At 72.4% G+C, this 12,651-nt stretch overlaps 1 protein-coding gene across 3 annotated transcripts in view; it reads left to right on the forward strand.

Annotated features, from left to right (window-relative positions):
* SLC4A9 (solute carrier family 4 member 9) overlaps nucleotides 1–12,651 on the forward strand; it is a 33,813-nt gene that overhangs the window by 8,893 nt on the left and 12,269 nt on the right. For all 3 annotated transcript variants that reach the window (XM_075900090.2, XM_075900091.2, XM_089769559.1), the window contains exons 9-15: nucleotides 598–772; nucleotides 1,401–1,534; nucleotides 2,500–2,771; nucleotides 8,415–8,452; nucleotides 8,932–9,123; nucleotides 10,138–10,251; nucleotides 12,263–12,424. In XM_075900090.2, the coding sequence (XP_075756205.2) occupies nucleotides 598–772; nucleotides 1,401–1,534; nucleotides 2,500–2,771; nucleotides 8,415–8,452; nucleotides 8,932–9,123; nucleotides 10,138–10,251; nucleotides 12,263–12,424 (1,087 nt within the window). The remainder of the gene's footprint in view (nucleotides 1–597; nucleotides 773–1,400; nucleotides 1,535–2,499; nucleotides 2,772–8,414; nucleotides 8,453–8,931; nucleotides 9,124–10,137; nucleotides 10,252–12,262; nucleotides 12,425–12,651) is intronic.

Below are 12,651 nucleotides of genomic sequence, written 5' to 3' on the forward strand. Positions count from 1 at the left end.
CCTCTCGTTCTGCAGCGCCGGGGACGGTCTCCTGGCAGCGCCGGCCCAACGTCTCATCTCGGGCTGCTCCAGACGGGCAAACCGGCTGGGGCTCGGTCCGGGGAGGTGCAGACGTGGGGCAGGCGTATCCGGACTCTGTCTGTAACCGGGAGGGCAGCGCCTGGGCTGGCTCTGACAGGGTCTCTCGGGGCAACTCTCGCCCCCACTGCCGGGCTTCCCGAGGGTTCCTGGCCAACGTGGGCGGCCGCTCCATACGCAGGGACCTGAACCGACCCCTGGGCCCAAATTCTGCCCCTACCCTCAGATCTGGGTCGCATCAGACTTGGTGCGAATTGAACAGACCTGAGCTTGGCATTTCCACCCCCCCTCCGGTTTCACATCCGCCTGGAACAACTGCGGGCGCAGACCCGGCCCAGGCTCCAGACCTCTCACGGCGTGGAGTCGATATCGGCTTTCACAGGCCCTCGCGTGGGCCGGCCAGCAGGGGGCAGGCTGGCGCTGGCTTTGGCGGCTCCCTTGAGCCCAGAGGAGCGGGGCTGCGCCGGGGGGTGGCGCCTGCTGTGTCTCCAGCCCCCTTGCTGCCCCCTGGCTCTGCAGGTTGTTCGGCGGGCTGGTGAAGGACGTCCGGAGGAAGGCCCCTTGGTACTGGAGCGACTTCTCCGACGCCCTGAGCGTCCAGTGCCTCTCGGCCGTGCTCTACATCTACCTGGCCACCGTGACCAACGCCATCACCTTTGGCGGCATGCTGGGGGACGCCACCGACAACATGCAGGTGTGTGCCCGCCCCGTGTGGCGCCCCCCGCTGCACTGCGCCACGGGCCTTCCTGCACGGGCGGCCGCTGGGTCCCCGCCGGGGCCACCGCATGTTCGGAACGGGGCGAGGGGCAGGCCACGTGCGGTCCGGCTTTCTTGGGACCGTCTTGCGGGGGGCCACGCGGGGGGTTCCGCTCTCAGGCGCCGGCCCTTGGCGGGGCGCGTCCGGCTGCCGCGCTCTCTGCTCCCGGCGCCTCCATCTCACGCCCCTTGTGGTCGCTTTGAAACGGAGCCCCCCGATTCTAGGGCGCTGAGAACGTCCCTGCTTCTCGGGGGGGCCCGGGGCGGGGGCGGGGCTGTCGGAGCCCGGTAACGCAGACCCGCACATTTCGCTGGAGCTTTTCATCCAGGGCCCTCCGAGCACGTGAGCTCCTGGGGGCGTCTCTGCCTCCCGCCTTGGAGGGGCCTGGGCGCGCCCGCTCCTGTGTCCGTGGGCAGGGCGGGGGTTACCGACGCGCCTGCCGGCTGGCATCGCTCCGGCCCCATGGCTCAGCGGCGCCCGGCAATGCCCAGAGTGCGCCCTGTGGAAGCCAGGCCCTGCGCCCGCCTGAGGGGAGCGCGCGGTTCAGTGGCCCCCTGCGTTTCAGGGCGTGCTGGAGAGTTTCCTGGGCACTGCGATCGCGGGAGCCGTCTTCTGCCTCTTTGCGGGCCAGCCGCTCACCATCCTGAGTAGCACCGGCCCCGTGCTCGTCTTCGAGCGGCTCCTCTTCTCCTTCAGCCGGTGAGTCCGGCCCCAGGCCCTGCGTGGGGGAGGCTGCCTCCAGGGAGCTCCCGGAACCGCTTCCTGAGACCCGGAGCTCTTCCCCCACCCTAGGCCCGGCAGCTTTCCTAAGGGGTCTGCTAGGGAAGAGGGATGGCTGCTGGGATTTTGGGGGAGAGCTAGCCCCCCATCCGGCCTTGGCCCCCCCGCAGGGAACCCCTTTGCCCCCAGCCACTGGGGCAGTGTCCCAGGGACGAGCCCCAGGGACTCGTGTCTCACATCCTGGCATGGCCCAGTGCCGGCATTGCACCTGCAGGATTCCCGGCCCGGCCTGGAGCAGAGAGCGGGAGCCAACAGTTTTGGGGTGATTCCCTGCACACGTGGCGCTTGGCTCACCCCTCTCCTCCTCACAGCTCAGAACTGGGCTCTGTGTCGCTGTTCCAGGACCCTGGCACCAGAAAGGCCTCTGGGGGCTCAAACACAGGCTGGGTGGTGGGAGAGCTGGGCCCTAGCCCTGCTACTGACGCACGGCGTCACCTTGGGCATGTCTCTTAGTACGTGCGTCTCGGGGCTGCTTCCCAGCGTGCGGACGGGGCGAGTGATGCTCAGCTGCCGCACAGGCTGGCACAGGGCAGAAACAGGCGTGGCGGACACCAGACTGGGGGAGGTGACTGTGTGCTCTGCACGGCGCCTGCACTGCGGCTGGTGGCCACCTCTGGGTGCCTCACCTTGGGGAAGAGGGGCTCAAACTAGAGTCCAGAGGGCGCAGTGAAAATGGCCGAAGGGTTCGAGTGCCTGGCCTGCAGGGAAGGTGAGAACCTGGCCGGGACGGGCGGAGCCCAGAAGCCTTGGCCGGGGGGCGGGATAAATGTCTCTCAGGGACGGTCTAGAGTATTCGGACCTGCCGTGAGGGACTCGGCGACTCTCGAGGTCCCTTCCAGTCCTAGCGCTCTGTGATTCTATTCCCCGGCCCATCCCTCCGCCAGGGACCACGGCCTGGATTACCTGGAGTTCCGCCTCTGGATCGGCCTCTGGGTGGCCTTCTTCGGCCTGGTGCTGGTGGCCACCGAAGCCAGTCACCTGGTGCAGTATTTCACCCGCTTCACCGAGGAGGGCTTCTGCGCCCTCATCAGCTTCATATTCGTCTACGACGCCGTGAAGAAGATGCTGGGCTTGGCCGACAGCTTCCCCGTCCACTGGGATTACCGGATCGACGAGGTCCCCTTCTACGGCTGCGCCTGCAACGCGTCCAGCCCGGGTAGGAGCGGCTCCGTTCCCCCGGGCGTGGGAGGGCCGGGCCGAGGGCCGGGAGGCTCCGTTCCCCCGGGCGTGGGAGGGCCGGGCCGAGGGCCGGGCGGCTCCCTTCCCCCGGGCGTGGGAGGGCTGGGCCGAGGGCCGGGCGGCTCCCTTCCCCCGGGTGTGGGAGGGCTGGGCCGAGGGCCGGGCGGCTCCGTTCCCCCGGGCGTGGGAGGGCCGGGCCGAGGGCCGGGCGGCTCCGTTCCCCCGGGCGTGGGAGGGCCGGGCCGAGGGCCGGGCGGCTCCCTTCCCCCGGGCGTGGGAGGGCCGGGCCGAGGGCCGGGCGGCTCCGTTCCCCCGGGCGTGGGAGGGCTGGGCCGAGGGCCGGGCGGCTCCCTTCCCCCGGGCGTGGGAGGGCTGGGCCGAGGGCCGGGCGGCTCCGTTCCCCCGGGCGTGGGAGGGCTGGGCCGAGGGCCGGGCGGCTCCGTTCCCCCGGGCGTGGGAGGGCTGGGCCGAGGGCCGGGCGGCTCCGTTCCCCCGGGCGTGGGAGGGCTGGGCCGAGGGCCGGGCGGCTCCGTTCCCCCGGGCGTGGGAGGGCTGGGCCGAGGGCCGGGCGGCTCCCTTCCCCCGGGCGTGGGAGGGCTGGGCCGAGGGCCGGGCGGCTCCCTTCCCCCGGGCGTGGGAGGGCCGGGCCGAGGGCCGGGCGGCTCCCTTCCCCCGGGCGTGGGAGGGCTGGTCTGAGGGCCGGGTGGATCCGTTCCCCCGGGCGTGGGAGGGCTGGGCCGAGGGCCGGGCGGCTCCGTTCCCCAGGGCGTGGGAGGGCTGGTCTGAGGGCCGGGCGGCTCCCTTCCCCCGGGCGTGGGAGGGTTGGTCTGAGGGCCGGGTGGATCCGTTCCCCCGGGCGTGGGAGGGCCGGGCCGAGGGCCGGGCGGCTCCGTTCCCCCGGGCGTGGGAGGGCTGGGCCGAGGGCCGGGCGGCTCCGTTCCCCCGGGCGTGGGAGGGCTGGGCCGAGGGCCGGGCGGCTCCCTTCCCCCGGGCGTGGGAGGGCTGGGCCGAGGGCCGGGCGGCTCCGTTCCCCCGGGCGTGGGAGGGCTGGGCCGAGGGCCGGGCGGCTCCGTTCCCCCGGGCGTGGGAGGGCTGGGCCGAGGGCCGGGCGGCTCCGTTCCCCCGGGCGTGGGAGGGCTGGGCCGAGGGCCGGGCGGCTCCCTTCCCCCGGGCGTGGGAGGGCTGGGCCGAGGGCCGGGCGGCTCCCTTCCCCCGGGCGTGGGAGGGCTGGGCCGAGGGCCGGGCGGCTCCCTTCCCCCGGGCGTGGGAGGGCTGGGCCGAGGGCCGGGCGGCTCCCTTCCCCCGGGCGTGGGAGGGCTGGGCCGAGGGCCGGGCGGCTCCCTTCCCCCGGGCGTGGGAGGGCTGGGCCGAGGGCCGGGAGGCTCCGTTCCCCCGGGCGTGGGAGGGCCGGGCCGAGGGCCGGGCGGCTCCCTTCCCCCGGGCGTGGGAGGGCTGGGCCGAGGGCCGGGCGGCTCCGTTCCCCCGGGCGTGGGAGGGCCGGGCCGAGGGCCGGGCGGCTCCCTTCCCCCGGGCGTGGGAGGGCCGGGCTGAGGGCCGGGCGGCTCCCTTCCCCCGGGCGTGGGAGGGCTGGGCTGAGGGCCGGGCGGCTCCGTTCCCCCGGGCGTGGGAGGGCTGGGCCGAGGGCTGGGCGGCTCCGTTCCCCCGGGCGTGGGAGGGCCGGGCCGAGGGCCGGGCGGCTCCCTTCCCCCGGGCGTGGGAGGGCTGGGCCGAGGGCCGGGCGGCTCCCTTCCCCCGGGCGTGGGAGGGCTGGGCCGAGGGCCGGGCGGCTCCCTTCCCCCGGGCGTGGGAGGGCTGGGCCGAGGGCCGGGCGGCTCCCTTCCCCCGGGCGTGGGAGGGCTGGGCCGAGGGCCGGGAGGCTCCGTTCCCCCGGGCGTGGGAGGGCTGGGCCGAGGGCCGGGCGGCTCCGTTCCCCAGGGCGTGGGAGGGCTGGGCCGAGGGCCGGGCGGCTCCCTTCCCCCGGGCGTGGGAGGGCTGGGCCGAGGGCCGGGCGGCTCCCTTCCCCCGGGCGTGGGAGGGCTGGGCCGAGGGCCGGGAGGCTCCGTTCCCCCGGGCGTGGGAGGGCTGGGCCGAGGGCCGGGCGGCTCCGTTCCCCAGGGCGTGGGAGGGCTGGGCCGAGGGCCGGGCGGCTCCCTTCCCCCGGGCGTGGGAGGGCTGGGCCGAGGGCCGGGCGGCTCCCTTCCCCCGGGCGTGGGAGGGCTGGGCCGAGGGCCGGGCGGCTCCGTTCCCCCGGGCGTGGGAGGGCCGGGCCGAGGGCCGGGCGGCTCCCTTCCCCCGGGCGTGGGAGGGCCGGGCTGAGGGCCGGGCGGCTCCCTTCCCCCGGGCGTGGGAGGGCCGGGCTGAGGGCCGGGCGGCTCCGTTCCCCCGGGCGTGGGAGGGCTGGGCTGAGGGCCGGGCGGCTCCGTTCCCCCGGGCGTGGGAGGGCTGGGCTGAGGGCTGGGCGGCTCCGTTCCCCCGGGCGTGGGAGGGCTGGGCTGAGGGCTGGGCGGCTCCGTTCCCCCGGGCGTGGGAGGGCCGGGCTGAGGGCCGGGCGGCTCCCTTCCCCCGGGCGTGGGAGGGCCGGGCTGAGGGCCGGGCGGCTCCGTTCCCCCGGGCGTGGGAGGGCTGGGCTGAGGGCCGGGCGGCTCCGTTCCCCCGGGCGTGGGAGGGCTGGGCTGAGGGCTGGGCGGCTCCGTTCCCCCGGGCGTGGGAGGGCCGGGCCGAGGGCCGGGCAGCGCGGGGGCTGGCGCGGTTCCGTGTGGGGTGGCAGCCCCTCGGAGCCGTGGGTGCAGGCTGGGACGCTCTCGGGGGCAGGGCGTGCGCTGTCTGGCTAGCACACGTGCACTGTGGGGACAGAGCGCGCTCAGTGCAGCTGGGATCCTTTGCCCAGTGGGGCTTGGCACCTGGCCCACCCCGCCCGGTACAGACCTTTCCCCGGACCACCAGCCACCCCTCCCCGTGAGGACACATGGGTGCTGGTGGCGGTGTGGGGTGTGGGCAGCCCTGCTGATGGGGGGGGGGGGAATTGGGCAATTACCATTGGGCCCGGCCATTCAAAGGGGGCCCCAAGCTCCTTTGAACTGTTGTGGGAGGGCCAGTCCATGTGGCTTTGAGGGCTGGGGGCAGGGTTACCAGACACCTTCACAAAAAACCCCGAACAGGCAGGGAAAAATTGGTTGACCAAAAAAAAAAAAAGAAAAGAGGTCGCTGTGCCTTTAAACGACCATGCTCCTAGCTGCCCCGGCCCTCGCAGATGCCACCGGCCATCCAGCCGAGGAAAACAGAAAATACTGGACATTTTGCATGTTCGGTATTCTCGCTCTCGCTCTCGCTCTCGCTCTCTTTTTTTTTTTTTTTTTTTACTGGACGGAAGGCCAAAATACTGAACTGTCCGAGTGAAAACCGGACACCTGGCAACCCTAGCCGGAGGGGGGGGCAGTGCTGCAGGCCAAGTGACGCTGGGCCCCACTTTTTCTGGGGGTACAGAGCTGCTCCCCAGCTTGCCCTAGGGCCTGCTGTGACTGTTGGCCCTTGTGGGTGCAGGAGCAGGCTGGGAGGTTGGGTGGGAGGGAGGGTGCAGGAGTGGGCCGGGGGGGGTCTTGCTGACACTGCCTCCCCGGCGCCAACACTGGGGACCAGCCCTGCTCAGGTCTCGCCAGCCCCAGGCCAGACGCAGGGCAGCGGGAGATGGGAGATGCTGGCGGGGGGCGGGAGATGGGAGATGCTGGCGGGGGGCGGGAGATGGGAGATGCTGGCGGGGGGCAGGGGGCGGGAGATGCTGGCGGGAGATGAGAGATGCTGGCGGGGGGCGGGAGATGCTGGCGGGGGGCGGGAGATGGGAGATGCTGGCGGGAGATGAGAGATGCTGGCGGGGGGCGGGAGATGGGAGATGCTGGCGGGAGATGAGAGATGCTGGCGGGGGGCGGGAGATGGGAGATGCTGGCGCGTGGCGGGAGATGGGAGATGCTGGCGGGGGGCGGGAGATGGGAGATGCTGGCGGGAGATGGGAGATGCTGGCGCGTGGCGGGAGATGGGAGATGCTGGCGGGGGGCGGGAGATGGGAGATGCTGGCGGGAGATGAGAGATGCTGGCGGGGGGCGGGAGATGCTGGCGGGGGGCGGGAGATGGGAGATGCTGGCGGGAGATGAGAGATGCTGGCGGGGGGCGGGAGATGGGAGATGCTGGCGGGAGATGAGAGATGCTGGCGGGGGGCGGGAGATGGGAGATGCTGGCGCGTGGCGGGAGATGGGAGATGCTGGCGGGGGGCGGGAGATGGGAGATGCTGGCGGGAGATGGGAGATGCTGGCGCGTGGCGGGAGATGGGAGATGCTGGCGGGGGGCGGGAGATGGGAGATGCTGGCGGGAGATGAGAGATGCTGGCGGGGGGCGGGAGATGCTGGCGGGGGGCGGGAGATGCTGGCGGGGGGCGGGAGATGGGAGATGCTGGCGGGAGATGAGAGATGCTGGCGGGGGGCGGGAGATGCTGGCGGGGGGCGGGAGATGGGAGATGCTGGCGGGAGATGAGAGATGCTGGCGGGGGGCGGGAGATGGGAGATGCTGGCGGGGGGCGGGAGATGGGAGATGCTGGCGGGAGATGAGAGATGCTGGCGGGGGGCGGGAGATGGGAGATGCTGGCGGGAGATGAGAGATTCTGGCGGGGGGCGGGAGATGGGAGATGCTGGCGGGGGGCGGGAGATGCTGGCGGGGGGCGGGAGATGCTGGCGGGGGGCGGGAGATGGGAGATGCTGGCGGGAGATGAGAGATGCTGGCGGGGGGCGGGAGATGCTGGCGGGGGGCGGGAGATGGGAGATGCTGGCGGGAGATGAGAGATGCTGGCGGGGGGCGGGAGATGGGAGATGCTGGCGGGGGGCGGGAGATGGGAGATGCTGGCGGGAGATGGGAGATGCTGGCGGGGGGCGGGAGATGAGAGATGCTGGCGGGAGATGGGAGATGCTGGCGGGCGGCGGGAGATGGGAGATGCTGGCGGGAGATGGGAGATGCTGGCGGGGGGCGGGAGATGAGAGATGCTGGCGGGAGATGGGAGATGCTGGCGGGCGGCGGGAGATGGGAGATGCTGGCGGGAGATGGGAGATGCTGGCGGGGGGCAGGAGATGAGAGATGCTGGCGGGAGATGGGAGATGCTGGCGGGGGGCAGGAGATGAGAGATGCTGGCGGGAGATGGGAGATGCTGGCGGGGGGCGGGAGATGGGAGATGCTGGCGGGAGATGGGAGATGCTGGCGGGGGGCGGGAGATGGGAGATGCTGGCGGGGGGCGGGAGATGGGAGATGCTGGCGGGAGATGGGAGATGCTGGCGGGGGGCGGGAGATGGGAGATGCTGGCGGGGGGCGGGAGATGGGAGATGCTGGCGGGGGGCGGGAGATGGGAGATGCTGGCGGGGGGCGGGAGATGCTGGCGGGGGGCGGGAGATGGGAGATGCTGGCGGGGGGCAGGAGATGCTGGCGGGGGGCGGGAGATGGGAGATGCTGGCGGGGGGCGGGAGATGGGAGATGCTGGCGGGGGGCGGGAGATGGGAGATGCTGGCAGGGGGCGGGAGATGGGAGATGCTGGCGGGTGCCGTGGTGGGTGCGGGCAGAGGAGGGTCTGACTCTTCCTTCCTTGCAGGCAACGCCTCGGTGCGGAGCGGGACGCTGCTGGGGTGGGTAAGGACTGTTCTCTCCAGCCGCTGGGCCCGGGTCGGGGCAGGGCCAGTGTCCCTGGGCAGGGAAGTGAGGGTTCTGGGCCCTGCATGGGGGATCTGCCAGGTTCCTGGGGCCCTTGGGATGGGAGCGAATGCTCCTTCCCCCCACCCGCCCCTGGGTACAGCCTGGCAGCCACTCACCACGGTGCCTCTCTGGTGCCAGGGGGCTGGGCGCGTGGCCGCCTGGCCTGGGCAGTTCCAGGATGGGGCCCAGCGAGCCTGCTGGGGGCAGGGGATGGACAGACGGCCAGACGCAGACGGGCGAACGGCCAGCACCAGCTGCCTCCGTCTGTTGTCGGACCAGCCAGCCGCGGCTGCGCCCTCCTCCCCCCGGGCTCCACCCGGCGGCAGGGTGGATGCCCAGGGCCACCCGCCACCGACCAGCGGTGCCCGCGTGGCCCGACCTCTCCCTGCTCTGCATCTCGCCCTGTGTCCCTGCAGCAGGCGCCGGAGGCGGCCAACCGGTCCCTGCTCACCCGGACGCAGTGTTTGCGCGAGGGAGGCCACCTGGTGGGGACCAGCTGTAACTACGTGCCCGACGTCACCTTGCTGTCCTTCATCCTCTTCCTGGGGACCTTCCTGTGCTCCACGACGCTCAAGCGCTTTCACAGCAGCCGCTACTTCCCCACCGCCGTGAGTGTCTCTGCGGGCGCCGCGCGGCTTCCCGTGCAGGGCGCTGTACGTTTCCCTGGCGCTGTGCGGACTCCCCCTGCTGGATGGCGGCAGCTCCGCACGGGCCGCGTGGCTGGTACCGGTCAGCCATGGCGGGCGCGCCGTAGAAATGCCCCGGACAGCCGGGAGCATTGCTTTCAATGGCAGAAAATCGCCCGGCGCTGGTGCCCTGCTGGGCTCCCTCCGGCCCGGTGTATCGCACTGACACGACCTCCCCTGCCAGCTCTCAGAGCGCTGGCACCAAGGGGGTAAGCGGCAGGGTTCCCATTGTACACAGGGAAACTGAGGCTGGGAGAGGCGGAGGCCCCGGTTCCCAAAGGGGTTCAGGCCCCTTACGTCAGCCCAGGCCGTGGCAGAGGGGTGACGGGGCAACGTTCAGGCCCCAGTTGTGCATGGGGGCTCACATAGCCGCCGGGCTGCACAGCGCCCCCGGGCAGGAGAGAAGGGGGGCGAGGCTGGGCACGCGGGGGAGACGGGCTTTATAAGGGAAGGCAGAGAGCCGGGCCTGGCTGCCCTGCCTCGACACTCGCCAGAAATAGCCTCCCGCAGCTTCCCAGAGAGCGTCCTGCGCTGCCAAGTCCTATGATTAGACCTCGCGGCACGGGGCTTTGGAAACCTGGATCGTCTCACCTCCCGCGGCCCTCCATCCCAGGGCAGGGGGGGCCACCTAGGTCTCTTGTGCGAGCTGGAGCAAGTGCTGGCTTCCTCGTGCGAGGCCACTCGCTTTGCACGGGGGGTGGGTTCTGGAGGAGGAGGCCAGGGGTCTGGGACGTGCCCCCAGAGGGCACCACTAATCAGCATGGCCCAGGCCGGGTCCCAAAGAGCAAGGGGGACACTTTTCCCGGGGGTGGGTGCTGTCGTGCCTAGACTAAGCCCCCACCAGTGGGCCAGTGCGGGTACCCTGGGCCGCCTGGTCGCCCTCGCGGGGGTGCCTGCTGCTAACCCCCCCCCCCGTTGCTTTCTTTACTCGGGCAGCTCCGGAAACTGGTGAGCGACTTCTCCATCGTCCTGACCATCCTCCTCTTCTGCGGGATCGACGCCCTGCTGGGGCTGGAGACCCCCAAGCTCCTGGTGCCCAGCGAGTTCAAGGTGAGCCGGGGCCCTGCGGGGGAGGGGAGCAGCGCCGGAGCGTGGGGGCGATGGACGGGGAAGCACTGTGGCCCCGGGTAGGGAGGCTGCTCGCGGAGCCCAGGAAGCCGGGCCGCCTGCGCCCATCTCCGCTGCCAGCTGGGGCAGCCTGCAAGCCGGGAACCGCGTCCTCTCCGGCCCGGCCCCACCGCGTTCCCACTGCGCTGCCTTTCCTCCGGCGGCGGCGCAGAGAGCACGGATCGGTCTGGGCGTGCACCTGCCTCCCGGCCCAGGTGTGTGCCCAGCGGAGCCGCTCGGGGCTGCCCCGGAGCCGTGGGCTCCTGCACCGCGGCCGTGGGGTGCTGCAAAGGACGCGCCGTTCCCGCCGCAGCTCCCGGCAGAGCTCTCCCATGGGGCCCCTCACCCTCGACCTGGCCTGCCAGCCACGGCCCTGCCCCCCTCCCTGCTCTGCAGGCCCCTGGGCCAGCCCTGGGCTGCATGGCCTGCTGGTCCCATTCCTTCCTCGCAGCCTCGGCCCAGCTCCCTCGGCTGGAGGGCTGGAGGCCCGGCTGGCGCGGGGGCCCGGGGCCCGGGCTGGCAGGGCGTGTTGAGCCTCCTCTGCGGCGCTGGCCCGGGGCCTGGGATCGGAGGCAGCCGCCAGCGCAGGAGGGATTCCGAGGAAGGGGGGCTTTGTGCCAAGTCCCTCCGGAGGCCGGCTCAGCCCAGGGGAGAACCAGCGGCCTAGGCCCCGCGCTCCTTCCCCAGAGCCGCCCAGCAGGGAAGAGATGCACCTGGGAACTTGCCGGGGCGGTGGCGGTGGCATGACACAGAGCCCTGCCCCTGCGGCGCTGAGGGGCCCACGGAAGTCACGGGCCACCAGGTGATAGTGGCTTTGCCTGGCCTCTCCTCCCCCCGCCGGCCGCTCAGCTGCAGGCCCCAGGGGAATCGGGGAAGCTTGGCCCAGTGGGTTTCACGGCCCTTCGCTCGCCCCGGCTCTGCAGCTGGCTTCCTCGGAGCTGCCCTTGCGAAGCGGGAGGGGGAGCTCCCGCCAATCCCTTGATCTATAAATAACTGCGGCTTAGCAACCGGACCCCGGCGCGCAGGCCTGGGATCAGGCAGGGATGCCGCGGGGCAGGAGACGCCGGCTCCAGTCCGGGCTTGGGTTTCCCGCCCCGGCCGGGGAGCGGAGGGAACACGCGCGCTGGCTCCGGGGAGCCCGCAGGGGCCTCGCAGGCCGACCATGCCCCGGGCACCCACCCGCTCGCACGCTGGAGGCAAAGGCGGCGCTGGCTGGGGCTGAACGGGCCGGGGGCCGGGGGCCGGGGGCCGGGGCCGGTGGAATCCTGGATGAGTAGGGAGCGTCCACCATGGCTCGCCGGGGCGATTGCTCAGGGAAAGCCAAGGCTGGCAGGGCCGCATCGCCCCGTTTTAGAGCTGCTGTAGCAGTTGGCATCAGACCCTGCTTCGGCAGTGGGGGGGCTGGGAATGGGGAACGGGAGAGACGCCCGCCGCCCTGCTCTAACCACTGTGCCGCGCTGCTCTCTCCACCGGGGTATTTGACGCACTGGCCCCTTTTGCATTGCGGATCTTTCTTGCGGCTCCCCGGCCTCTCTCCTGACCAGCGTGTGCCGGGGCGCCTGCCCCCAGGGCCTGTTTCAGACCCTGTGGGCTGGTAGAAATGTGCCCCGGTTTGGGCCTGCTCCGTGTATGTGCGGAGGCAGCGGCACGGATCTGGATTTGCATGGGCACTTGGCGAGAGAGACCGGCAAACGGGCCCCCATGGGGATGTGAAAACCCGGCCCACGCAGGCTGCCATGAAACTAGCGTTCCCAGTGCTCACGACTGCAAAGTCAGCCCCAGCTCCTGGAGTCCCGGGGCGGTGGGGCAGGCCCCCAGGGGCGGCCAGTGCGGGTCAGGGGGCCGTGGCCACTGCGGGAGGCTAGTGGTCTCCCAGCCCACCCCCAAAGCGTGCTCAGGAAGTGCAGGGCAGCGCGCCAGCCTGGAATGTACCAGCTGATCCCTGTGTCTGCAGCCCACCAACCCCCAGCGTGGCTGGGTCGTGTCTCCCTTCGGAAGCAACCCCTGGTGGGTTTGCCTGGCGTCCGCAGTGCCTGCCGTTTTGGTCATCATCCTCGTCTTCATGGACCAGCAAATCACCGCCGTCATCCTCAACCGCAGGGAATACAGGCTCCGGGTCAGTGCGGGCGGCTGGTGGCGTGGGGCAGGCCAGGCCTGGTGGGAGGATGGCGGCGCGGGGCAGGCCTGGGTCTGGCGGGTGGCTGGCGGCACGGGGCAGGCCTGGGTCTGGCGGGCGGCTGGCGGCGCGGGTCGGGCCGGCCTGTGCATAGCGGGAGGCTGGCGGTGTGAGGCAGGCCAGGCCTGGTGGGAGGCTGGCGGCGCGGGGCAGGCCTGGGTCTGGCG

This window comes from Pelodiscus sinensis, chromosome 16 (genome assembly GCF_052426305.1).
Source record: "Pelodiscus sinensis isolate ZL-2025 chromosome 16, ASM5242630v1, whole genome shotgun sequence".
NCBI classification, from domain to species: domain Eukaryota; kingdom Metazoa; phylum Chordata; order Testudines; family Trionychidae; genus Pelodiscus; species Pelodiscus sinensis.